The sequence below is a fragment of the Malaclemys terrapin genome, chromosome 3 (genome assembly GCF_027887155.1).
Source record: "Malaclemys terrapin pileata isolate rMalTer1 chromosome 3, rMalTer1.hap1, whole genome shotgun sequence".
Classification (NCBI taxonomy): Eukaryota; Metazoa; Chordata; order Testudines; family Emydidae; genus Malaclemys; species Malaclemys terrapin.
In genome coordinates this window covers 153,044,790-153,070,113 of record NC_071507.1, presented here as the reverse complement: position 1 = coordinate 153,070,113, position 25,324 = coordinate 153,044,790, and the positions used below count along the sequence as shown (strand labels likewise).

The 25,324-nt window shown below is 39.8% G+C and overlaps 1 protein-coding gene across 2 annotated transcripts in view; it reads left to right on the top strand.

Moving 5' to 3' along the window:
* SMAP1 (small ArfGAP 1) overlaps nucleotides 1–25,324 on the top strand; it is a 229,696-nt gene that overhangs the window by 168,524 nt on the left and 35,848 nt on the right. For both annotated transcript variants that reach the window (XM_054021659.1, XM_054021658.1), the window contains one exon: nucleotides 4,690–4,774. In XM_054021659.1, the coding sequence (XP_053877634.1) occupies nucleotides 4,690–4,774 (85 nt within the window). The remainder of the gene's footprint in view (nucleotides 1–4,689; nucleotides 4,775–25,324) is intronic.

Here is a 25,324-nt window from a genome sequence, read left to right as displayed (position 1 = left end):
GGGGATTTGAGCCCCCAAAAGCCGGACATGTCCGGGAAAATCCGGACGTATGGTAACCCTATGAATAGGAATATTTTGGTAGTAGCTGATGCACTATACAGAGTAAGAGGTCTGCGGAACAAAAGATATAGCTCAAAAGTCTGCACACTTGGACAGAAATAGCTCAAACTGTATCAGCTGTTGGGAACTCCAGATCTATATCTTTTTGCCAGTCCACACAGCCACAGAATCAAGTCTTCACAAATTTCCCATGCAGGTGAGCATTGGGAAAGTATGCCTTCTCTATTCTTTGAAATTGTCCCCAGTTCCTGTATTCTCTTTCACAGTTCTATTACCTTTCTTGATATTTTCTGAAGAAGAGCCAGTCTGAATTATGAATTCTTATCTAACCTCACTTGGGAGCCCGACCTTACTTTTACTCCTTACCTCCAGTTCCAATAGCTTCCTGGTAGTCCTGGGAAAAGTTGGCTGTCGTGTCCCTAAGGCAGCAGAAACAGAGTAAACTCTGTACCAAAGGATTTCCTGATTGCACCTTGTTGTGGAATTACTGCAAAATATATAACTTCAGTAAGATAACTTCTGCTTGTTTGGAAGATACAACTAATTGAAGTTTAAGCATTTTACCTGATTTATACAAACAAAACCCCACACTTAAATGTGAGAAATTTCTATGGTCCTTTTCAACTGGTGTAAATTGGTACAGATCCACTGAAGTCCATTTGTCTAACATTCATTGGTTGCACCTTCCAAACCTTTTCTAGGGAAAAATCTTTCACAAAATCTATTTAAAAAAAAAAAAAAAAATCTATAAAACCACAGTGCCTGGCACAATGCCTAGAAATAGCAGATTCTGAGAGATTTTGGTAGGCCACTAGTTCACTATGGACAGAAGTGGAAAGATAAATTGAACTGTTTCAGCTGGTTTGCATCCATGCTGTGACACTGAACGGGTACAGGCTGAAATTGCTTAGACCAAATTTGTTGGTAGAGCTAAGTATATTCTACTCCAAATTGAATGCACGTAAACCAGTTGCATCATTCCTGCTTGTGGCTGATAGCTCAGTGGTTTGAGCATTGGCCTGCTAAACCCAGGGTTGTGAGTTCAATCTTTAAGGGGGCCACTTAGGTATCCGTGGCCAAAATTAGTACTTGGTCGTGCTAGTGAAGGCAGGGGGCTGGACTTTACCTTTCGGGGTCCCTTCCAGCTCTATGAGATAGGTATATGTCCGTATATGTCCTAATTGATGTGCTTTCCTCTGTTCCTATAAAATCTCATTTTCATCAAATTATTTTCCTTTGTATTGTTTGATATTTAAAAGAGTTTATCTTCTTCGTTTTGAAAAATGTATAAATCCTTCAAAAGCTGCAGGACATTTCAGCATTAACTGTTCAGTGTTTTCTGCAAATACTTCTTTACCTTTAATGTTTAAGATTCTTTGTCAGCTTTTCCCACAATCTTGTAAATATTTTTTCACTAAATGGTCAATCAACATTTTTGTTCATTTAGTGAAAAATGTTATTTAAGGAAAAGAGCACTGCCAAAATTTGTTTGAAACAACTTTTAAGAGATTTAATGCAGTGCATGAAGAGCAGGGATTTATTGCTTGTAATAGAATGTGAGAAAAAGCGCACACAATATCGCGAACCACAAATATTCAAAAATCATGAGATTTAAAAATAATAAATTTGGGCATGGTTTTGTACTTGGGTTACATTTTTGAGCTTTTCTCTGCAACCATGAGAACTAGAAACTAATTTGTAAATGAAAGCTAAGATTCTTACATAATCAAATGTCTCCTTGGAATTGGCGATTTAAGTAAAATACCAAATATTGCTTCTTGCAAAACAAAACAAAAAAGCATAAGTTCACAACAGTACATCTACATATAAATGTTAACTCTATTACTCGGTAAAATGCCACTGTTTTTTTTTTTTGTAATTAGTGGGAAAGTTTGATCATGTAGTACAGTATTCCCAAGAGAAATTGAAAACACATAAATTCCTGATTTAGGGTTTATCATTTGTGCTAGTTTTTCTTGTAAACTCTTTTTACTGCCAGTTCCTTTTCTGGCCAGTTTATACGTGTAATAAAAGCTCTAATAAAGCAAACACAGTCCTATAATTACAACATTTGACAAAACAAAACAAAAAATCTACTCAAAAATACAGTAAGAATATTTTTAAAGTAAAGAGATTAATTTTTGTAACAATCAATATGTTTCTAAGCAAAGGGGAATATTATTTAAACTCCATCTGTCTAGTTCTTACTAATGAATGCAAGACAGTGCTTTGGTTTTGATGAACACATGGTAGGCTTGCATTTGAGACTAGCTCTGTCATGCATTAATGCATTTCAGAATGCTGTTTTCAGATCCCTGATAATCAGCCTAATTTGAGGCAATGAAAATTTTGCACATTTAGTGCAATTTTAATGTAGCTTTATTTTCAAAACAGTTGGTATATGTTGAGAAAAGCAGTCCTTGCTTTTTTAAAAAAATCAAGTTTATAAGACAAGCAACATGTCAAGTGCATTTCTTCTCTCAGCTGCAGTGACCCATGACACAGATCATAGTGTTCCTTACAGCAGTTGAAAAAAATCCAGGTGCTTATAATTTTTTGTAATAATTTATGCACCTTTCCTAAAATGTTAAGGTCAATTGTGATTAATATTCCTAGCTCTAATTTATATTTCATTGAAGGAAAATATACTCAGTTGTGGAAGCCCTTTTTCTTTTGTCATTAGATTTTTATTTGAATCCTTGCTGTTCATAATTTTACTTTTCAATATTAATTTAGGTTATGATCTTTCTTTTAATTCAATACTAACTAAATTTTTATAAATGCAACTGCAAATAAAATTAGGTTTATATTTAAGTTTATGACCTATTTTACAAATGTTGGTCTGATATGAACGCTATTCTTTAGTGGGGTGGAGATCTTTAGGTCTCCTCTAACTACAGCCCACAGTCTGGGGTCTGTACTCAATGTAAGCATTTCTATACATACTTTCTCAAGGGATAACTTGTCTAAATAAACTGGGAATTTGTAGTCTGCAGGACACCCCAGCCACTGGAGGATTGTTAGAACACAATGGTGAGTTTTATCCAATCTAAAACATTTCACAAACGCTAACTCTTTGTTGCAATCCTCGTCCTAGGAGGGTGGTGAAGCACTAGAATGGGTTACCTAGAGAGAGAGGTGGTAGAATCTCCATCCTTAGAGGTTTTTAAGGCCCGGCTTGACAAAGCCTTGGCTGGGATGATTTAATTGGTGTTGGTCCTGCTTTGAGCAGGGGCTTGGACTAGATGACCTCCTGAGGTCTCTGCCAACCCTAATATTCTATGATTCCTGTTCATCTCCTTTTTGTACATAGGGAACATAAAGGATTGTCTAGATTAAGGACATTCGTATTAGTACATGTTACACTTCTGCAAATTTCCTAATCTAGGAAAGCCCTCATGTGGAAAAGCTCAGACCAAAGCCACAGAGGGAGTTTGTTAAAGTCAGGATTAAAATGCAGGATACCCTTGTTCTCACCTTATGCCTTGTCTGAAATTAGACCACTCTGCCAGCTGTGCTATTGAGCAGCCTCTCCTTCCTATTGGTAACACTGACTGGGCAACAGAAAAGCAGATTCAACTATATACACTGTTGGGATGAATATAGGAAAAAAATACTATCCTAAATATGTATTAGAAGAATTTGCAGTGGCATTAATGACATCCTGTGTGTCACTATATCCAGCTGCTGCAAACTACCAGTAACTTGTGATCCTTCCAGAAATTGAGGGACTCACGGTCCAGGTCTTTATACATTCCAATAGTGAACCCTGAGTAATTGTTAGGGGAGGGAAATGTAAGCAACCTGTAATCTTTAGAATGTGACAAACTGTCAAACCTCATGCTCCGTTTATATCAGTTTACATTTTCAAGGGTCTCTGCAAGAAAAAAGACAGTCTCATTTTTTAAGTGGGGAAGAAAAAGCTAGGATTCTTTGTTTCTAAATCTACAAAATTAAGTGTGCCTATGAGCATGGGTTTTTTGCAGACTCAAAGGCCACCTCTGTACTCACTAGCAGCTGAAATGTCTGCTGTTTAATAATATCCTCTTCCTATAGGGACGTCAAACGTGCTTCTTTACTAGTCTCATAACCTCCCCCACTTCTCAATTTTTCTTCTTTTCAACTTTTTAAAAGCTCACAAACCTGGCGTTTTTTTCCACACTGGGAAAACTATATAATTAATTTGGTCTAATAAAATTAGTCAATAAATAACTTGTGCAAAATGAGTGAGTCATTATTTTACTCAGTAACGGTGATTCCTAACAGTAAATGATTAACAGTTCAGTTTTTTAATATTATACTTTTTCACTGTGGTTTTTAAATATTAGACTTGTCCTAAACCCAGTAAATAATCCTGTAGTTTATATTGTATTTAGAATTTTCGTAAAACTGGTGAAAGAATAGGGTATATTTCACTTTTCTTTTTCCTTCCATCTCTCCTCCACATGTACTTCATTCTCATTAGAAAACAGAATCTGTAATCAGACGTCAATATGCAAAGTTAGTCTAGAAAACAAATTTTATTTGTGATGTATTCAAGAAATCTTAAAATCCTTATTTGTATTAAAGAAGCCTTGTACCATATATCTTAAAACTTATTTATGAGTATGAATATTTTTCTTTCTAAAGCCTCAGAAGAGAGAGGATCAGCAATTAGAGCCTAAAGCAAGTCCGAAAAAACTACCAGAACCTACTATTGATCTTTTAGGACTCGGTAAGTAATAAATAATGAAATTCTCTGTTACTTTTATAAAAATGACTGCAACAGGACTTTTACTGAAATGAAGATAAAGCCATTATATTCCATATGCCAGCAGACATTTTAGTTGAACCTGAAAATTACATGATTAAAACTGCTGAGTTCCATCTGTAATGAGCTCCTTAGCGCCCCACCCCCCTTTCTCTATCAGTGATCTTCAGAGTTGTGGGCTGTGACATTTCAGCATTTAAAGAACGAAAATATTTAAGAAGCAAAATGGTATGGTTGCTTTATTGTATTTCTGTTAGTATATATATCTTTATAATATGCTAGTACAAAAGAATAGTAAGCAGTTTCTGTTGAATGCAGCCAACCCTCATATTTTCATGTAATCTCAGTATCTTTACTATTTTGTAGTGTCTCATGACAACAATGGGAATTGTTCATTTTAATAGAATATGTTTCTCTCCCCTCTTCCCCCTCCCTTCCCCCGGCTGGCAGATGACCATGTACTTGTCTTGAACTAGCTTCGACTTAGACATTGCATAGGATAAGAAATATTTATCTACAGATATTGTCATGTTCTTCATACTTTTTTCTCCTCCCCCCACCAGAAAATTGCGAAACACACCATATTTTAAAAGTCATGTCTGAGCTTTCTAATATTGTTGTAAATCTGTTTTTGCTTTGGGTAGGTGCATGGGAGGTTAATAGTGGAAGCAGAAAAAGGTACTAAGGAGAATTCCTTAGTTATTTCTTAGTATGTATAACTTTATGCCTTTAATGCTATAGCATGTGGAAAACAGAAGACAATCTTTTCATGCTTTTGTCAGATTAGAGCTGTGAAAAGTATTGCAGTGAAGCTGTCAATATCTCTTTTATTGCCTAATGTTTCCTATTCAGGCTAGCTGGTTTATTTGGATGTGACTGAGAATTCACACTAACATCTTAAATTTAATCGTATTTTCTATGGGATATAAAATGTACCATTAACTACTGTAATTCAGGTAGAGTATTTTTAATGCTAGTTCTATATAATCAAGCTTGTCTACTATAACAGGCCATCAAACCTTATTTAACACACACAATATTAAAAGAAGGATATGGATTTGATGTGAACCAACAAAAACGAGACAATTCAAAGTTGCTGGAAAACTAGTTCTCCTTGAAAAGAGGCTCAGAACGTAATCTTTCTGATGTCATTTACTGCTAGCCATTGTGGCTCATATGGTATTAACTGTGATGGGAGTAAAAATTAATTGTGAATTTCATTGCTTTTTGTGAGTCGAAACCAGACCAGCAAACTAATCAACAGCTAAAATGTGATCAGTATGTGCTTCTGAGATTGTCATACCTATTATGCCTTTTCAGGCATGAGCTGAAAGGAAAAGTCGTAATATATCATTCTGTACACAAATTGGGACTCTAAAACAGCCTGATGTAAGGCCTACACATTTTTTCTAGAAAAAAAAAAAAAAACCCTGTAAAATCTATTTAGAAAAAAATGACGATCAGTTGAATTATTTGCATATAATTAAAATATTGAATGTAAATATATACAGTAGTTATTTAAGGATTTTTTCTTAAGTTTTGTTCTGCTGTTTCAGAAAGCCATTCTCTCTCACTTGGCACCCTTCGCTAGAGTTTTGTATAGCCATCATTTTATTGCTTAAGTAAAAACAGTAAATTAAAGCTTGTTGGGGGGTGGGTCTAAGTCCCTTATTCTGCAAATACATGCGATATAATTTTATTATATATAAACAGTTAAATTGGGAAAAGTGTATGATGTTCTGGACTGAGCTGTCTCTTCAGGGCGGAGGAGGTAGATTTGAGGTGAGCAACTTATCCTCTTAGGTATAGGAGGAAGAAAGGAGCATGCCTTAAGAAAATTGCTGCTGAGGGGTGGCTTTTAGCAGCACCTTTATTTGTGACTCACAACGTTTTATTCCCTCTCCTTGCTAAAGAGCGGGAGAATCCAGTTCCCGAGTTTACGTTACTTTTGCTAATTAAAATTTAAGACCAGCATTTGTCACCAAAAGGGAATGGAGAAAGTGATGGGCTTAGAGGGATAACCGCATCCGAGGAAGTTTTTAGATAGCATTATGATTACTTTATTGACCCAGTGTGTAATGACACATTTGAAAATTACACTTAACTTAACATTTTTTTTTTTTTTTTTTTTTTTAAGACTTGCTATTTTCTCTTTGCATCTAACATGGCAGCATTCTATATTAGACCTCATCTTGACAAAGAGGAATTGATCACAGAACTGAAAACTTAAGCGATAGCTTAGGTGGAAGTGATCCTGATTGAACAGTGCTTTTTACAATAGCATTAATACATCTCTATTTCTACTGGAGATACCTTGCCTGACACGTGCCAAGACCACATTTGCCTTTTTCACAGCTGCATCACATGCATCCACGTCTCCCCCCTCCTCTGCTGCTTCTAACTGATGAGATCCCATCTTGTACCAGAAGCTCTTATTATTAGACCCTAAGTGCATGACCTTAGATTTTGTACTATTGAATTTCATCACGTCTGTTACTCCAGTCTTCAAGGTCATCCGAATCTTCCTGTATAATATTCTATTCCTCCTCTATATTGACGGTGCTTCCCAACTTTATATCAACAGCGAATTTCATTAGCATGCTCCTACTTTTTATGCCAAGGTCGTTAATAAAAATATTGAATAAGGTTGGTTCCAAGACTGATATTTGAGGAACTCCACTATCAACCTCCCTCCAGTCCGATAATTCACCTTTAAGCATAATCTGTTACCTTCTCCAATTAAACCAGTTCCTTACCCACTTTACAATTTTTGTACTAATCCCCATCTTCTCTAACTCATTTCCCATGTGGAGCTGTGTCAAATACCTTACTGAAGTCCAGGTACAATAGATCTACTGCATTTTCCGTACCTAAAAAAAATATCAGTTATTTTCTCAAAGAAGGAAATCAGGTTAGTCTGGCATGATCTATCATTGGTAAACCCTTGTTCCATTACATCCTCTTTTCCATTTGCCTCCATTAATTTCATAGAATATTAGAGTTGGAAGTGACCTCAGGAGGTCATCTAGTCCAACCCCTGCTCAAAGCAGGACCAACACCAATTAAATCATCCCAGCCAGGGCTTTTTCAAGCTGAGTCTTAAAAACCTCTAAGGGTGGAGATTCCACCACCTCCCTAGGTAACCCATTTCAGTGCTTCACCGCCCTCCTAGTGCAATAATGTTTCCTAATATCCAACCTAGACCTCCCACACTGCAACTTGACCCATTGCTGCTTGTTCTGTCATCTGCCACCACTAAGAACAGCCTAGTTCCATCCTCTTTGGAGCCCCTCTTCAGGTAGTTAAAGGCTGCTATAAAATCCCCCCTCATTCTTCTCTTCTGCAGACTAAACCCCAGTTCCCTCAGCTTCTCCTCATAAGTCATGTGCCCCAGCCCCCTAATAATTTTCGTTGCCCTCCGCTGGACTCTCTCCAGTTTGTCCATAGCCCTTCTGTAGTGGGGGGAGGGGGGGGCAAAACTGGACGTAATACTCCAGGTGTGGCCTCACCAGTGCCAGATAGATGGGAATAATCACTTCCCTCGATTTGCTGGCAGTGCTTCTACTAATGCTTCTACCAATATGCTGTTGGCCTTTTTGGCAACAAGGGCACACTGCTGACTCATATCCAGCTTCTTGTTCACTGTAATCCCCAGGTCCTTTTCTGTAGAACTGCTGCTTAGCCAGTTGGTGCCCAGCCTGTAGCGGTGCATGGGATTCTTCCTTCCTAAGTGCAGGACTCTGCACTTGTCCTTGTTGAACCTCAGCAGATTTCTTTTGGCCCAATCCTCCAATTTGTCAAGGTCACTCTGGACCCTATCCCTATCCTCCAGCATATCTACCTCTCCCCCCAGCTTTGTGTCATCTGCAAACTTTTGCAATTCATCCCATCATCCAGATCATTAATAAAGATGTTGAACAAAACTGGCTCCAGGACCAACCCCTGGGGCACTCCGCTTGATACCGGCTGCCAACTAGACATCGAGTCGTTGATCACTACCCATTGAGCCCGACAGTCTAGCCAGCTTTCTATCCACCTTATAGATAATTTAATTATTATATTCTTCACAATTTATTTCGAAGTCTTGAATACTACTGAGGTTAGACTAGCAGGTCTAATTGCTCAGGTCACATTTCCCTTTCTTAAATATAGTACATTAGCTATTCTCCAGTCATACAGTACTATGACTAGATAGATTTATTGAAATTTCTTGCTTCTGAACTTTCCATATTGTATGCGAGTTCCATCCCAAAATACCCGATTTGAGCACATGAAGCTTTTTGAGCTTTTCTTCCACCCTGTGATTTCCATTTCTGTATGGTGTTTTGATCAGCCTTCATTCCCATGTTCCATATTATCATCCTTACTGAAAACCAAAGCAAACTATTTAGTTTTGGGGACATAACTAAATGATCTTCAATCTTCTCCCCATAGTGGCCCAACTGCATCCTTCTTTATTCTCCTTCTATTCGTATAACTAAATCTGTTGTATATTTTAATTTCCATGGCAAGAGCTAATTCAGCTTGACTTTTAGAAATTCTTGCTTTATTCCTACATTTTCCAACCTCCACAATGTAGCTTTCTTTGCTAATCGGTCCCTTTTTCCATTGCCTATAGGTAAGACTAAGATTTTGTAATGGTTATTTTTAGTAAAAATCATGCAGGTCGCGGGCAATCAACAAAAATTCATGGAAGCTGTGACCTGTATGTGACTTTTGCTGTTATGGCTCCATGGTTTCCCCTGCCACTGTGATGGCTGGGAGCTGTGGGGTTCCCCCTCCGTCTGTGACGACTGGGAGCTGCAGAGTGACCATTAATAGGAGGTAGCCACGTTCGTCTGTATCCACAAAACAACAACGAGTCCAGTGGCACTTTAAAGACTAACGAATTTATTTGGGCATAAGCTTTAAGAGATGAACTTCTTTTAACTGGTTCCCTTAATTTTCCAAGGTCTGCCCCTTTGAATCAAAAAACATAGTTAATGACCTGGTTTTGATTATCTTTCCAATTAATTTAAACTGAATCAGTTCACAACCACGTGATCCAAGGTTATTTCCTGTGACCAGCTCTTCTATGGTGTCCTCACTACTTATCAAAACCAAGTTTTAAATTGCATCACCTCTTGTTACCTCTTGTTCAGTGATAATTTGATGAAGAAAACTGTAGTCTGTCGCATCCAGGACTGAGTCCCACCAGTATTAGTAGCATTTTTTCTCCAATCTATATTTGGGCTGGTAAAGTCTCCCATTATGACACAATTCCCAGTAGTGTTTATCTCTGTAATATTAGAGATCTCTGTGCCTAGCAGAGTCTCACCCTACGGAGCCTACAGCAGACGTCTAACACTATCCCAGTCAAATCTTTTTTTACAGTCCTTCCTCTAAGTGATTTTGACACAAACAGATTCTCTTTTGTCCTTATCACTTTTTTTTTTACAGTTTACCACATCATTGATGTACAACGCTACCCCACTATCTTTACCTTTTTTCCCCTCTCTCTTAAACATTATCTGTATTCCAGTCATGAATTCTATTCCACCATGTTTCTGTAATCTCCATAATATCCTGTTTCACCACCTACACCAGTAGTTCTAGCTTATTCCATTTTATTGCCCATGCTCCTTGCATTTGTGTACATGTATTTTAATTGTTTCTGACAAACCTCATCCAGTTTTCTAGCCAGATTAGGTATAGGCCTGTTACTGACTGTAACAGCTATCTGATTACTACTGCATCAAGTGAATGTTCTTATTTGAAAACTGAAACTGCACATCAGAATTGATAATATCTCTAGAAAAAGGCATGTGGTTCACGGTTCTCACCCTGAAGATGCATACTTTCATGTGGATATTCACTCCTCTCACAGATGATGCCTCACATTTGTGGTGAGTCTCCACCACTGCCAGTACGGTGTACTTCCATTTGGGCTCACTACAGCTCTGAGACTCTTTATAAAAGTGTTCTCAGTAGCAACTCAAGTCAGGTAAGACAGCTTCACCATCTTCCTGCATTTTAATGATTAGCTTCTAACTGGCCGTTCTTGCCTGGATGTTTTAGCATCAGCTTTGTTGCTGCTCCTCTTTTTAGTATCCCTAGGAATCTGTGTAAACATGGGAACATCTACCTTGTTTCGGACACAAACCACAGAATTTATAGGAGCAACACTGGATTCAGTCAAGGAGGATTTCACTCCATGGGCATTCTTAAAAACCCGCTTACATTCAACCCTTGAACATAAATTCAGATGTGCCTTGCCCTCCGGTACTATATGGCACCATGTACTTATGTAACACCATTTGCCAGACTGCAGCTTTGTTGCCTGCAAGCTTGGCTCCAAACAGAATATACGCTGAGTACACACAGCATGATTACTATAATGACAGTTCCTTCCAAGGTGAGGGCCTCTCTGGCATGGTGGAGAGACCCTGGACATGTATGCATGGAAGTTTTCCTGTCTATCCCCAACACCTGACAAAACAATAATTATAGATGTCTTCCTGATAGGCTGGGGAGCCCACACTGCACATCACTCTTTTGGAACAGAGAAATACACAAAGCTGCAAAGTATTTCTACCAGTCATGCAATCCCAGCACATTCTGATAATGTTGGACAACACAACTACTGTCTTCCTTATAAACAAGCAGGGAGGGGCACGCTCTGTCCCCCTCTGTATGGAAGCGATCAATTTATGGAAATCACTGGCAGACAACCTCAGCCAGCATTTTACCACCAATCATGAGTGGGAGTTGCATGATTCAGTAGTAAACAGCATCTTCACTCAGTAGGGAACCTCCAATTGTGACCTGAGGATGTGCAAAATATACTACTACTGGGGAGCCCAAAGTCATCACTCTAGGGCAATGCTCTCCTCCTGACCTAGACAGATAATTTCAGTTATGCCTTCCCTCCCATCCCACTAATATCTCAAGTTCTACAGAAAATTTGACTAGACAGGGCACAAGTCATCCTCATTGCCCCTACATGGCCCAGTTTTGGTTTCAAAGCCTCCTACAAATGTCATCCCACCCACTTATAAGCATTCAAACCTTTCTGGATCTCTTGACCTAGAAAGGTGGCGGGGTCAAACATCCCACCCCAGATGCTTTTCATTGCATGGCTTGCTATTTGGATGGACGTCATGCCTAGAGCACTCTTGCTCTGAAGCCATACGAGTCATCCTTAACAATAGCAGGAATGTCTCCACCAGAAAATTTAGTCAAATGGAGACATTTCTTTGTCAGGGTCCTGCAGTATTACAGATTTCCAGAGATGGTGGCTATTTCCGTTTTTTGGACTGTCTTCTTACCCAAAAGATGACAGGTCTTTCCCTTAGCTTGCTATATGTTTATCTGGCGACAATTACTGTGTTTCACCCTCCAATGGATGGTTACTTGGTTTTTACCCAATCAGTTATACTCAGGTTTTTGAAGATCCTGATCAAAACTTTTTTGCCAGTACAGAAATAGGCCCATCGCTGGGTTCTTAATTTATTGCTCTCCATAGTCATTAAGCCATCCTTCAAACTGCTAGCTACGTATTCTAGGTTGCCTTCCTTGTTGCCATCATCTCAGCCAGAAGGGTAGGTGAACTTGGAGCACTAATGGCCAATAATCCATACCCTATAGCCTGGACTATACTACAGAGTTAGGTTGATGCAAGGCAGCTTACGTCAACTTAACTGGGAAAGTGTGCCCACTACAATTTTTTTCCAGCTGATGTAACTGCCCTGCTACGCTGCCTTTAATAACTCCATTTCCATGGGAATCATAGTCAATGTCAATGTAGTCAGGCCACCGCAGTGTCAATGTAGACACTGCATTGTTTACATCAACTCTTACTGGTTTTTGAAGCTGTCCTATGATACCCCACCTTGTACCGATTGCACTGTCAGTCACTTCTGGTGTGGATGCACCTCACCAACACAAGGAGCAAAATATAGATATGCACAAGCAATGTAATTACTGCAGCGGCTATATGCCGACGTAAGTTAGGTCAACTTAATTTTGTAACGTAGACATGCCCTGTATTTCATAAGGATATGGTCTTGCTATGATTATACCCAAAATTCATTCCTAAAATACTTTTGAAATTTCACATAATCCAGTCAATTCACTTACCTCAATTTTTCTTGAAGCCACGTGCCTCTAGCAAGGAGAGGAGACTTTAATTCCCTTAACATAAGATGAGCATTGGCATTTTACTTGCTGAGAATGAAACCGATCGGAAAGGTACCATAGCAGAACAAGTATGAGAACAAGCTATAGCCTTTTAGAGAATTTCTAACTGGACCTCTGGCTGTATCCTACTCCGCTATCAGCACAGGTTCCTCCCCTGCATGGGATTAAGGTTCACTTTACGAGCACACAGTAGCCTCACTTCAGAGGAGTCTGTGCTTGATATTTGCAAGGCGGCTACATGGAATTCTATCCACACATTCACGAGACATTAAGCCTTGCTTCGGGATTCCTACACTGATGCATCATTTGGGGCAGCAGTTCTACAAGCAGCTATACTGTCTGTATCCTTGCTCCCTCCTCTCTGAGTGCTGCTTGCTAGTAACCCATGGTGGAATACACACAGGGACCAGCACATGAAGAAGAAGAAAAAGAAAGGGAAGTTAAGTACTTTATTTTAACTGGAGTTCCATACCCACAGTGGAATATGCGTAGGGATCACACATCTCAAGGAACTCCAGTTACAGTATGGTACGTAACTTCCCTTTCATCAGCACAGATACAACTGTAATACCAAAAAAAGTCCTCTACCTGATTATATATTTCACTTATTAGTAAAACAGAATTAAAACTGATACAATGATGTAGCAGCTCTTCGTAGGTTCAGAGCATTGTAATGCAATAATAGTAGTTCAGTCTCTCAAAGTTTGTTATCCCCCATAAAAGAACAACAGAAATGTGGTATTAACAAGAGTTAAATTGGGCTAACTCATGACAACAGTTGAGGAAGTCCATACTTTTTTTTTTTTAAACTGTCTACTCAATATAATGGCAAATTCTGTTCAAATTGTGAACAGAATATATACCAATGCAAGGAAACATAGCTCTGAGAGCTATAAACTGCCAAATACTTGATTAATGGCTATTAACTTTGAAATCCAAAGATTCTAAAATAAGTGTCACCAGCATGGGTAACTATTTCCTTGCTGATCATTTTAGTGTTGTTGTCACACAATCCTAAACTACAGCCTATGCTTCCCTAATTGTCAAAATCGCCAACTGTTCCAGCAGTCTAAAACGCCCCTATATTTAATATCAAAAACTATGCCTGTAAGCAGCTGTACTGGTTTTTATTCATTTTTATATTTAAATAATTAAAACTCAATTTTTAAAATTTGTCTGAACTGCCACAGTATTTCAATCAGAGTACTGCAGGTTCCAGGGATCTTGCCACACAACTAGTTTTGGCTTGCTACAGAGCAGTGTTTTTCAACCTTTTTGATAGCAGGAACCAGCTTGCTGCCTTCCTATACTGTGTCTGGGAGATCTCGGGGCCAGTACCGATCCATGGACCAGTCATTGAGAAATACTGCTGTAGAGCACATAGGCCTTTCCTATATCCAGTCACATGCTGCTTCTCCTCTTGCATCATGTGCTCTACCAGCTCAGTATCCCTGGATACTCTTCTCGTTGACTTCTTTTATACTCAGTTCCACATCTTCACTCATTCCACCCTAGGTAGATTGAAACCAGCAGATTTTATTTAAAATATATTTTAAAAATACAGAAAATGATTGATAATTGTGCTATCATCTTTTTTTTTTTTTTTTTGTGAATACAGATTTACTTGGATCAGTCCATTTGAGGATGAACACTGTTCTTTAGGAATGACTTTTTTTTTTTTTAAATAGTGTGTACTGGCACTTTTCATTTTTGAGATGTTTTGCAGCACTCAAATAATGTTGAAGTATTACCTTTCCATGTGTTGAATTTGTAGAAAGAAGTAAAACTCAGTTTCCATTTTATGCATCATTCAGCAGTTAGATATACCATTCAGAAAACACAGAATTGAATATGGATAATGGCACATGTTAAAGTAACCACATAGTATATTAGCACTGGTAATGAATAATCAGTGAAGACAGAGAAGTAATTGTCATGGTTTTTCACTTCACATTTTAAGAGATTCATATCCTATAAGCAAGTTAGTTATTGACAACAAGCTTTAAAAAATATTACCCTATTAATCTGAAAATACAAGAATAGAGCAGACTATTATAAATTTTTTATAAGTAGCAGGAGATGATTGTTAAACATGACAGGCAGTGCGTTTCTGGGCATTAGTCTGTCATTGGTGGTGGTAAAACATAATACTGAAACCACCTGAGAACAATGCTATCCTAAAAAATAGTACCTTGTTTACAGTGCTTAATTAGTATTATGAAATAGAACTGAAAGTTACAAATCATGAAAACAGGCATGGATATTTACTAGACAATTTAACATAGACATAGCGTCACCGGCAACAAATTGTAAATTTCCATTTTTGGCTAGATTCCTGTGAGAGAAAATAGTCAAACTAGTAGAGCCCTAAATGTTACTAGGCAAGCATGAGTATATAGTAAAATTGTCTTTCAGCATGTCAGTTCAGGGTCACATGTCCAGGCAGCTCTGAAGTATGTCACTCATACAGATTTCCAGGCTCTTGTGTCTTTGGGGAATTCTTCCTTGCTTTGGGAGAGCAAGAAACCTGTTTTTTTTTCCCATGAACACTTCACAGACTTTCTTGTACCTAAGAATTTCAATCACACATTACACTATCTCCCAAGTGAATGTGGGACTAACGCTGCATCTTAACAGCCAACCCTGTGTATCTGATAAGCCCCCATTTCTGTGTGTCATTTCTGCCTGCATAGTCACAGGGTTTTAATGATCCTTCATATAAATTTTCTAGATGGCTTTCTCCCCTCCCCCTCTCTTTTTATTACTTTCTAGCCCATCTTTGGAGATACAAGTATGCAAGCAGCTTTACTCCTTAGGGAATTCTGCATCAAAAAATTAAAAATCCTAAAAGGTGTAGTTTTCTTAAATATATCTATTTTTCTTGACCAGAAAATTCCAATATTTTTTTTAAAAATCAGCAAATTTTCCATTTAAAATCCATGAGAAATGTAACACATACTGGTGTCTCCTCCCCCCCCCCCCAACCAAATACACTTTGTTAAATGTACAGTACTGCCTTCTGATCCTGTTTAAGGGTTACAATAAGACCTATTCCTCTGAGAGCAGCAGCAGCTGCTGCTGTAAAATGTGGCAGGCAGTAGTCAAATGTTATCTGTTGTACTAGCATAAACGCAAAAAGAGAAGGAACAGCAGATGGATCATCTTTAACTCTAATAGCTAGTAAATATCAATTTTGGGACCACAGCTAGGAAAGACAATTTGAAAAGTAAATTGATGTTATGTTGTTCATTACCTTTTCTGACTGAGCATGAAAGTTTTGCCTTGAGTGTACCCTCATTGCAATGGAAACTGCCATGTCTAATACTTCACCCTTAGTTACTGATGCATCCTCCAGAGAAGTGATGAATTTAAAATGGAAATACAGTTTATTAAAGTAAGCTGTTTCACTGTCATCCAGTGATGGTCACCCTAACAAGACCTATGCTGCTTACTGCTTTTTGAGATTCTAGTCATGCTACTCAGAAAGGCTTGTTATAAACTCTTAGCTTGCCATATCAGTATTTTGATTCCCTTGTATCAAAATACAAATCTTGTGTTGTAATCAAGATGACATTCTAAATTATTTGAGTTGTTTTAAAATTTTATTTTGCACCTTACCATCAACTATACATCAAATATTTTAAAAATTGGTAGGAAAAAAGGGAAGGAATTCTTTAAGTTAAGTGATTCCATTTGTCATTTGTTGTTCTCTATTTTGACATATATTGTATGCAAAGTCTAAATAGTGTGGTAGTTATTAGCCACCATTTGCACTTTTTCAAGCAAATATGTGGCTATATTCCTCTCTGCTGTTAATGTGAATAGAAAGAAACCAATCTTAGTGGAACCCCCACAGGGTAGGAGAGACAAAACGAGCCAGCAATTTCCCCCCAAAACTTCATTAAAGCCATTACCAGAAAGAAATAGGTTATAACTGGGAAGGTTTGTGTTTTTTGGCTGTGTTATGCTCCACACTTGAGATAATGGTTCAGCTTAATAGCTTTGACAGCTCCAGTAAAAACCACCTGAGAGAAGGGGGCAGAAAGCAGCTGCTAGCAGAGACTAGTTGGGGATACAACTCCTGAAAGAGCCATGCTGCTTAGTGAATGGAGTTGCCAATGGATCTGTGCAGAGGCATCAGGCCTCCATCCACAGGTGTCCCAGGAGCTGCATAGATCTCAAGATACCTGTTGGTTTAGGGAGCCCAAACCCCATTGCTGCTCTATGAGGAGCTAATCTTCTTTCCCTAAAATGGGATGATGATAGGAAACACTTCAAAGTAAATTTTTTAGCGGAAAAGCAGTAATGAAAGAAAACCAGGTATCCAGTACATTTTTTGTCTCAGACCTTAGACAATACAGTTTATTCACCTCTTTGGATAATCGTGTGGCTTGAAGGGATTGACATTAATGGCATTTATATTCTCCACTATAATACGAGTCATTTATAAATATATTTAAAAATAAATGAAAATTAAAATATTATAGTAGTATTAACACTGAGGAGCAGGAATAATACTGGTAAGCTTCCATGGTGTGCACTGCCTGTTACTTTCCTCCTGAAGTTATAGGTTTTAGTGAAGGAATGAAGGTTCTGTTTGTTTGGGGATGGTGTCCTTAATACGTTTAAAAGTATAAATTGACCTTTTGATAAGTTTTTGAGTAAATAAGTTTGTTTATACTATTTCCATATCACAATAATTAAATTAAATTTTCCTTTAACTACGTAAGTCTTGTAAAGAGCAATACTTTTTTGTTGTTGTTAGTGCTGTCAATTAATCATAGTTAATGCATTACATTAAATAAAAAAATAATAAAAACAACGCAAAACAAATTACCTGGATTAAAAAAATATTCACAATTAATTGCAGTTTTAATCGTACTGTCAGACAATAGAATACCAATTTAAATTAATTTATTATAAATATTTTTGGACTTTTTCTACATTTTCAAATATATTGATTTCAATTACAACACAGAATACAACATGCAGAATGTTCACTTATTTTTTTATTACAAATATTTGCACTGTAAAAAAGATAGAAGAAATGGTATTTTTCAACACCTCATACAAGTACTATTGTGCAATCTCTTTATCGTAAAAGTGCAACTTAGAAATGTAGAATTTGTTTTTTACATAACCGCACTCAAAAACAAAACAGTGTATAACATTAGAGCCTACAAGTCAAAGCAGGAAGGGGCATGTGAATGTTTAGCATATCTGGTATGTAAATACCTTGCAACACTGGTTACCACAGTACCATGCGAGTGCCTGTTCTCACTTTCAGGCAACATTGTAAATAAGAAGCGGGCAGCATTATCTCCCGTAAATGTAAACTAACTTGTTTGTCTTAGCAATTGGCTGGACAAGAAGTAGGACTGAGTGGACTTGTATGAGGACCCTGGAGGGTCCCTTTTATACATATAGCTGAATAGATTTTGGGAGAGTTCCAGACCACAGAGGGTCCCAGAGCCCAGGCTCCAGCTCAAGCCTGGACATCTACACTACAGTTTTATGACCCTGAAGTGTAAGAAACCAAAATTTGGGGTTAGGAATCTGGATTCCCATCGTACTGATAATTTACAAGTGTAACAGTTGTAACATTGGAAAAATGCAGCTAACCTTAAATATGTAGCAGTACATATTTGTATCTATTTTGAAAGCACCTGAAAATTCAACTCATTATGTGTACACTTCCAACGTGGAAGTTTTCATATCTTCTTTTGAATTTTTAAGTGATCCAATTTTTAAAAGATGCTAAATTTGACACCCCTCTTCCCCCCCCCCCCCCCCGCCCTCCCACTGGAAAATTGGACCATTTTAGAGTCAAAGTGAGCAGGTTTTTATACATGTTCCTACTTTTTCCGTTAAAAACATTGCCCTTTTAAGAAAAGAGACAAATCCGTTTGAATGGAAAATATACAAAATTCTACATTATTTCATTATTTATCATCTATGTTGTTGTAGCCCCCAGGAGCCACAGTCATGGACCAGGACTGCATTATGCTAGGCATTGTTAAAACACAACAAAAAGACTATCTCTGCCCTAAAGAGTTCACAATCTGAGTGTAAGACAAAAGATACCAGAAGAATATAGACAGACGGGAAGAACAAGGAAACAATATTGGTCAGCATGATAGGTAGGGCCCTATCAAATTCATGGCCATAGAAAACACGTCCCAGACCATGAAATCTGGTTTTCTCTGTGGAATCTGGTCGTTTGTGTACTTTTACCCTATACTTTACAGATTTCACCAGAGTTTCTCAAAATGGGGGTCCCAAGCCAAAAGGGAGATACGGGGGGTTTGCAAGGTTATTGTAGGGGGTGGCCAGAGTGTGGCAGTTGTTGGCCAGGCGCCCAGCTCTGATGAAGGCAGCACCCCACCAGCAGCAGCACAGAAATAAGGGTGGCAACACCATACCATCCACCCTTACCTTGTGCAGCTGCCTTCAGATCTGGACAGCCAGAGAGTGATGGCTGCTGGCTGAGGACCCAGCTATGAAGGCAGCAGCACAGAAGTAAGGGGTGGCAATACAATACCGGGCCATCCTTACTTCTGCGCTTCTGATGGCAGTGGCGCTGCTTCCAGGACTGGGCTCCTGGCCAGCAGCCACTGCTCTCTGGTCACCCAGCTCTGAAGGCAGCACCACTAGCAGCAGCAGCGCAGAAGTAAGGGTGGCAATACCATGACCCCCATACAATAACCTTGCGACCTGCCCATAGTCCCCTTTTGGGACCTCAGTTACAAAACTGTGAAATTTCAGATTTAAATATCTGAAATCATGAAATTTACAATTTTTAAAATCCTAAAACTGTGAAATTGACCAAAACGGACCATGAATTTGATAGGGCCCTAGTGATAGGCCATGTTCTCAGTGCACCAGTAGTGTAAGAACTATCAAGTTTTTTATAGGCCTCACAGCAATGGAGAGTATGAAGGAGGATATTGATTTCACTGCTCTACAGCCAAAATGCTTCTGAAATAAATGTAGTCAAACTTTATTAATTCTGGGTCACTGAGAACGAAAATGATGCTTAAAATTGTTGATTGGCTCTAGTTTTCAAGATATGCTATTGGGTCAGTATATATGACCCTTGACTTGGGAATGGCAGAGGATAAGTGAGTTATAAAGGGAAGGGATCTCAATTTAAACCAGAAATGACTAAAATACATCTTTGACTGGATCTATGAATAAATCTATGACTGGGTTTGGACAGTACTTGCTTTTTAGGCAAAACAATAAATGATGCGATCTGAAGCTGGTATTGCGTCATACATGATATGAATTGCATCATGTTATTCCTAGAAGTCATGGATGATGCAATCATAAGGAAGCTTACATCACTCTGCTGAACAAATTGCCCTATATCAGCTCTAGAAATCATACAGTGTCGTGCTCTCTTATTTGTCAGTGTTTGATTTTGCAAAAGGACACATTTCTGTTTAGCTAAAGTGAGCAGAGATGCCTCGTACTTGTGTGAACAGTGCAGATAACTTCTGCTATGTTTGTGGTGAAGAGACTTTTGCATCACAAAAGCGCAGTATAACCACTGTGGTTAAGAAAGCCTCTCACCTTTATTTTGGCTGCAAAATTGGAGATCAGGACAAGAGGTGGGCCCCACACATATGCTGCAACACTTGTGCAACAAATCTTCGCCAGTGGTTGAACATGAAAAGGAAATCTATGCCTTTTGCAGTGCCAATGATTTGGAGAGAGCCAACAGATCATACCAGCAATTGTTACTTCTGCATGGTGCCTCCAGTTGGGAAAGGTGTGTCAAAGAAGAACAAGTGGACTGTGCATTCTCCAAACATTCCATCAGCTTTACGCCCAGTACCCCACGGAGGAGGACTGCTGGTTCCTGATGCACCAGAATTATTCTCACTTGAGTCAGACAAGGAAGAGGATGAAACTTCTGGTCCTGAACCATCAATGTCACAGGACCCATATTTTCTCCCATCCTCCTCCTCTGAACCACACCTCATAACACAAGGTGAGCTGAATGACCTTGTCAGGGATTTGGAACTACCCAAGAGTAAGGCAGAGCTGTTGGGCTCCAGACTACAGCAGTGGAATCTCCTGGCAGGTGATGTTAGGGTTTTCATGTTCCGTGACAGTCAAAAGGATCTTGTCCCATTCTTCTTCATGGAAGGTGATCTTGTAGCCTGCACCAACATCGATGGTGTGATGGCAGCCCTCAACATCGTTCACGTTCCAGATGAGTGGAGACTGTTCATTGATTCACCGAAGACGAGTCTTAAAGCTGTTTTACTGCATAATGGCAATGTTTTGCCATCAATTCCAGTTGGTCATGCAGTCCATATGAAGGAAACCTATGACAACATGAAACAACTGTTGAGGTGCATACACTATGACCAACATCAGTGGCAGCTTTGTGGCGATTTGAAGGTTGTTGCTCTCTTGCTTGGTCTGCAGACTGGATACACAAAGTACTGCTGTTTTCTCTGCGAATGGGATAGTCGTGCAAGAGATTCCCACTACATCAAGAAAGATTGCCACTCCGACAGTCATTGGAGCCTGGGAGGAAAAGTGTTCAGCATCCACCACTTGTTGAATCAAGGAAGATTTTGTTACCACCCTTACACATCAAGCTGGGTCTGATGAAAAACTTTGTCAAGGCCATTGACAAAACACAAGCAGCTTTCAAGTACCTCTGTGGAAAATTTCCAAGGTTAAGTGAAGCTAAGATAAAGGAAGGTGTATTTGTTGGTCCTCAGATTCGTGAACTTCTTTGAGATGATGCATTTGACCATGCACTGCGTGGCAAGGAAAAGATGGCATGGAAAGCCTTCCAGTTAGTGGCAATAAATGTTCTCAGAAACAACAAGGCAGACAACTACAGGTTGTTGGTGGAAAACCTCCTCAAGGCATACAAAAGCCTTGGTTGCAACATGTCACTAAAGATACATTTTTTGCACTCTCATCTAGATTTTTTTTCCACCAAACTGCGGAGCAGTGAGCAGCGAGCAATTTCACCAGGACATTGCAACAATGGAGAAACGCTTCAGGGCAAATGGAGCCCATCAATGCTTGCAGACTCTTGCTGGACAGTGACAAGAGATGCTCCATTTAATGAATACAAGAGACAAGCCAAGAAGCGCCGAGTAGACAGTGAATAGGACTAAACTATGTACATAATAGTTTTTTGCCTTTTGTTTCATCATAAATTTTATATAGATAACCCTTTTCCTGATTTTTAACGCGTTACATAAACAGGACAGGTGAAATATCATGTAAAGCAACCATAAACACATGAAAAGACCTAGATTTACAATTTATGATTAAAACTCTACTATCTACACAATATACATAGACATAAAATGTACAAACTTAAATTTCTTAGAAACAGTAGCAAATCAAGTATCAGGGGGTAACTACAATTCATTTGCAAATTCAACACCATTAATCTGGGCTTGAATAGGGACTGGGAGTGGCTGGCTCATTACAGAAGCAGCTTTTCCTCTCCTGGAATTGACACCTCCTCATCTATTATTGGGAGTGGACTACATCCACCCTGATTGAATTGGCCCTGTCAACACTGGTTCTCCACTTGTGAAGTAACTCCCTGCTCTCCATGTGTCAGTATATAATGCCTGCATCTGTAACTTTCACTCTATGCATCTGAAGAAGTGAGGTTTTTACTCACGAAAGCTTATGCCCAAATAAATCTGTTAGTCTTTAAGGTGCCACCAGACTCCTTGTTGTTTTAGTAGCAAATCAGTTGTTTTAATTGTCATATTTGAATTCAGCATATCAAAATACATAATAAATAGCACATTTTATCTCTGAAGCAGATGACTTCTCAAAAATTGTAGACTAGTGTTTTTAGTTTTGGGGATGTTTATGGGGAGCGTTAAGGGTGAACGTCAGCATGGAAGAAGGCATGAAAGGAACTAGTTTGAAAATTTCATAAGTGGGCCATGGTGACTGTCTTGATGGGTCAGTCAGAGGTGGGAGTTGACATCTCGATAGCAAATGAGAAGTGACAGGCCATAAAGAGCCTTGAAAGTGAGGAGAAATAGCTACTGTTTGATATAATAGAGAAGCAGCAGCCAGTGAAAGGATACAAATGCAGGAGTGATGTGGTCAAAATGAGGGGCTAGGAAAATGATCTTTACAACAACTTTCTGAATGGATATTAGCAGGGCGATATTGCATTTCTCAAGGCTAGAGAAAAAGATGTTGCAGCAATCGAGATACAAGATGATAAAAGCCTAGACAAGAGTTTCATCTGTATGCATGGCTAGGAAAGGCCATATCTTAGGTCTTGTCTGCACGGGCAAGTTTCTGCGCAGTAAACCAGCTTTCTGTGGTGTAACTCCCGAGGCGTACACACTGCCAAGCTACTTAGTGCACAGAAACTGCGCCGTCGCAGGGCTGTAAAAAAACCCACCCCAGTAAGAGGCATACAGTTTTCTGAGCCAGGGCTACAGCGATTACAGGAGGTGTCCCACAATGCCTGTTCTCGCCTCTCTGGTCATCAGTTTGAACTGCCCTGCCCTCAAGTGACCAGCAGTGAGCCACACCCCTTAAATTCCTTGGGAATTTTGAAAGTCCCCTTCCTGTTTGCTTGGTGACACATGCAGTGGTCTCGGCGCATCTTTCAAGGTGACCATGCCTGCTCCACACACCAGGCAATCCCACGCTTGGAGCAATGTCGAGCTGCTGGACCTCATCAACATTTGGGGAGAGGAGGCTGTCCAGTCCCAGCTGCGCTCCAGCCATAGGAATTATGATACCTACAGACAGATTTCATGATGCATAACAGAAAGGGGCCATGACTGGGGGACACTGCAATGCAGGGTCAAAGTGACAATCTGTGGAACGCCTACCACAAGGTGCGGGAGGCAAACCACCGCTCTAGTGCTGCACCCACGAGCTGCTGGTTCTACAAAGAGCTGGATGCGATACTTGGTGGCAACCCCATCTCCACTGCGAAGACCACTGTGGATACTTCGGTGGCTCGCGTGCCAGTCAAGAGTGGACCGAGCCAGGAGGAGGAAATCTTGGATGAGGATGTGGAGGGGGAGGGAGACCTAGAGGCAGAGGATGACTCGGAGGTTAGAGATGCATGCTGCCAGGAGTTCCTCTCTACCCCGGAGGAGGCTAGCCAGTGTCAGCTGTCAGAGCTTGGCGAAGCGCAAACAAGAGAGGAGGCCCCTGTAAGTGGCTTTGATTTTGGGAATCGATGAAGCAAGTTGTTGGGGACAGGATGGTTGCATAAAGCAGGCTTGTGTCTGTATGTTGTGCATACCACCACATGCCTAATCTGAGCGGCGGAACAGGGTGTTGATTAACTCCCTCACGTCATGGGAATCTGCCTCTGAGATCTCCATGAAACTCTCATGGAGGTACTGGGCAATCTGCTGCCGTAGGCTCTTTAGCAGAGCTGCTTTGCTTCTTGCTCTATTAAGGGTAACTTTCCCTCTCCCCTGCACATAGGCAAGTTGCATAAAGGCCAGGGTGAAAGCTGCAGTCTTGGAGAAGACCCTCCATTGATTCCCTCCTCACCCTCAGCAGCGAGATATCTTCCATAATGAATGCAGCCTGTGGAAAATATGGGGACAGTAATGATTATAAGGCCCCCCCCCTACAGTGCTGGCTCTTCCAAAGAGGCACATGCCCAGTGTACAGTATGGTCCTGGAACACTGATTTCACCTGCCCCTGCAGTCACTCACCATTTTGGGGGTCTTGTGGCTGATGTGTGCTTGCCTGGGGTCAGCCAATTAGTGACAGGTATGTGAATAGTGGCTGTGTTTTAAATCACTGAATCAGTGATCTGTGTGTTGCAAACAATACTGCTTCTGTAAAATGTTGCATTTTGGCTTCACAGATATGACTTGGGAGCCCAGCCTCCCTCTTTATTGTCAGCTGAATGGCTGCGCAGAATTAGAAAGCAGCTGCGAAGAACTAAAGAAGACTTTCTGTGTGATGTCATCATGCACTCTGTGGCCGAAAAACAAGAATTGAAGGAGTGGTGGGACAGTGATAAAAGGGACCAAAAGGAGAATGTGACACACCAGAGCAAAGCCATGGGTCAGCTCTTAAACATTATGGAGCACCAAGCAGACACGCTTCAGGCGCTTCTAGCACTGCAAACTGAGCAGTTCCATGCTTGCCCTCCCCTGCAGCTGCTGTCGCAAAACTCTTTCCCATGTGTCTCGCAGACACCACCAACACACACTTATCAACCTCCCGGCTCCAGTCTGTACCTGCTGCATTCCACACCTGCCCCATTGCAGTCCAGCCCTGCGGACTGCCAGTACGCAGTGCACTCAACAGCCATTCCTCTGCAGTTTAGCCCTGCTGAA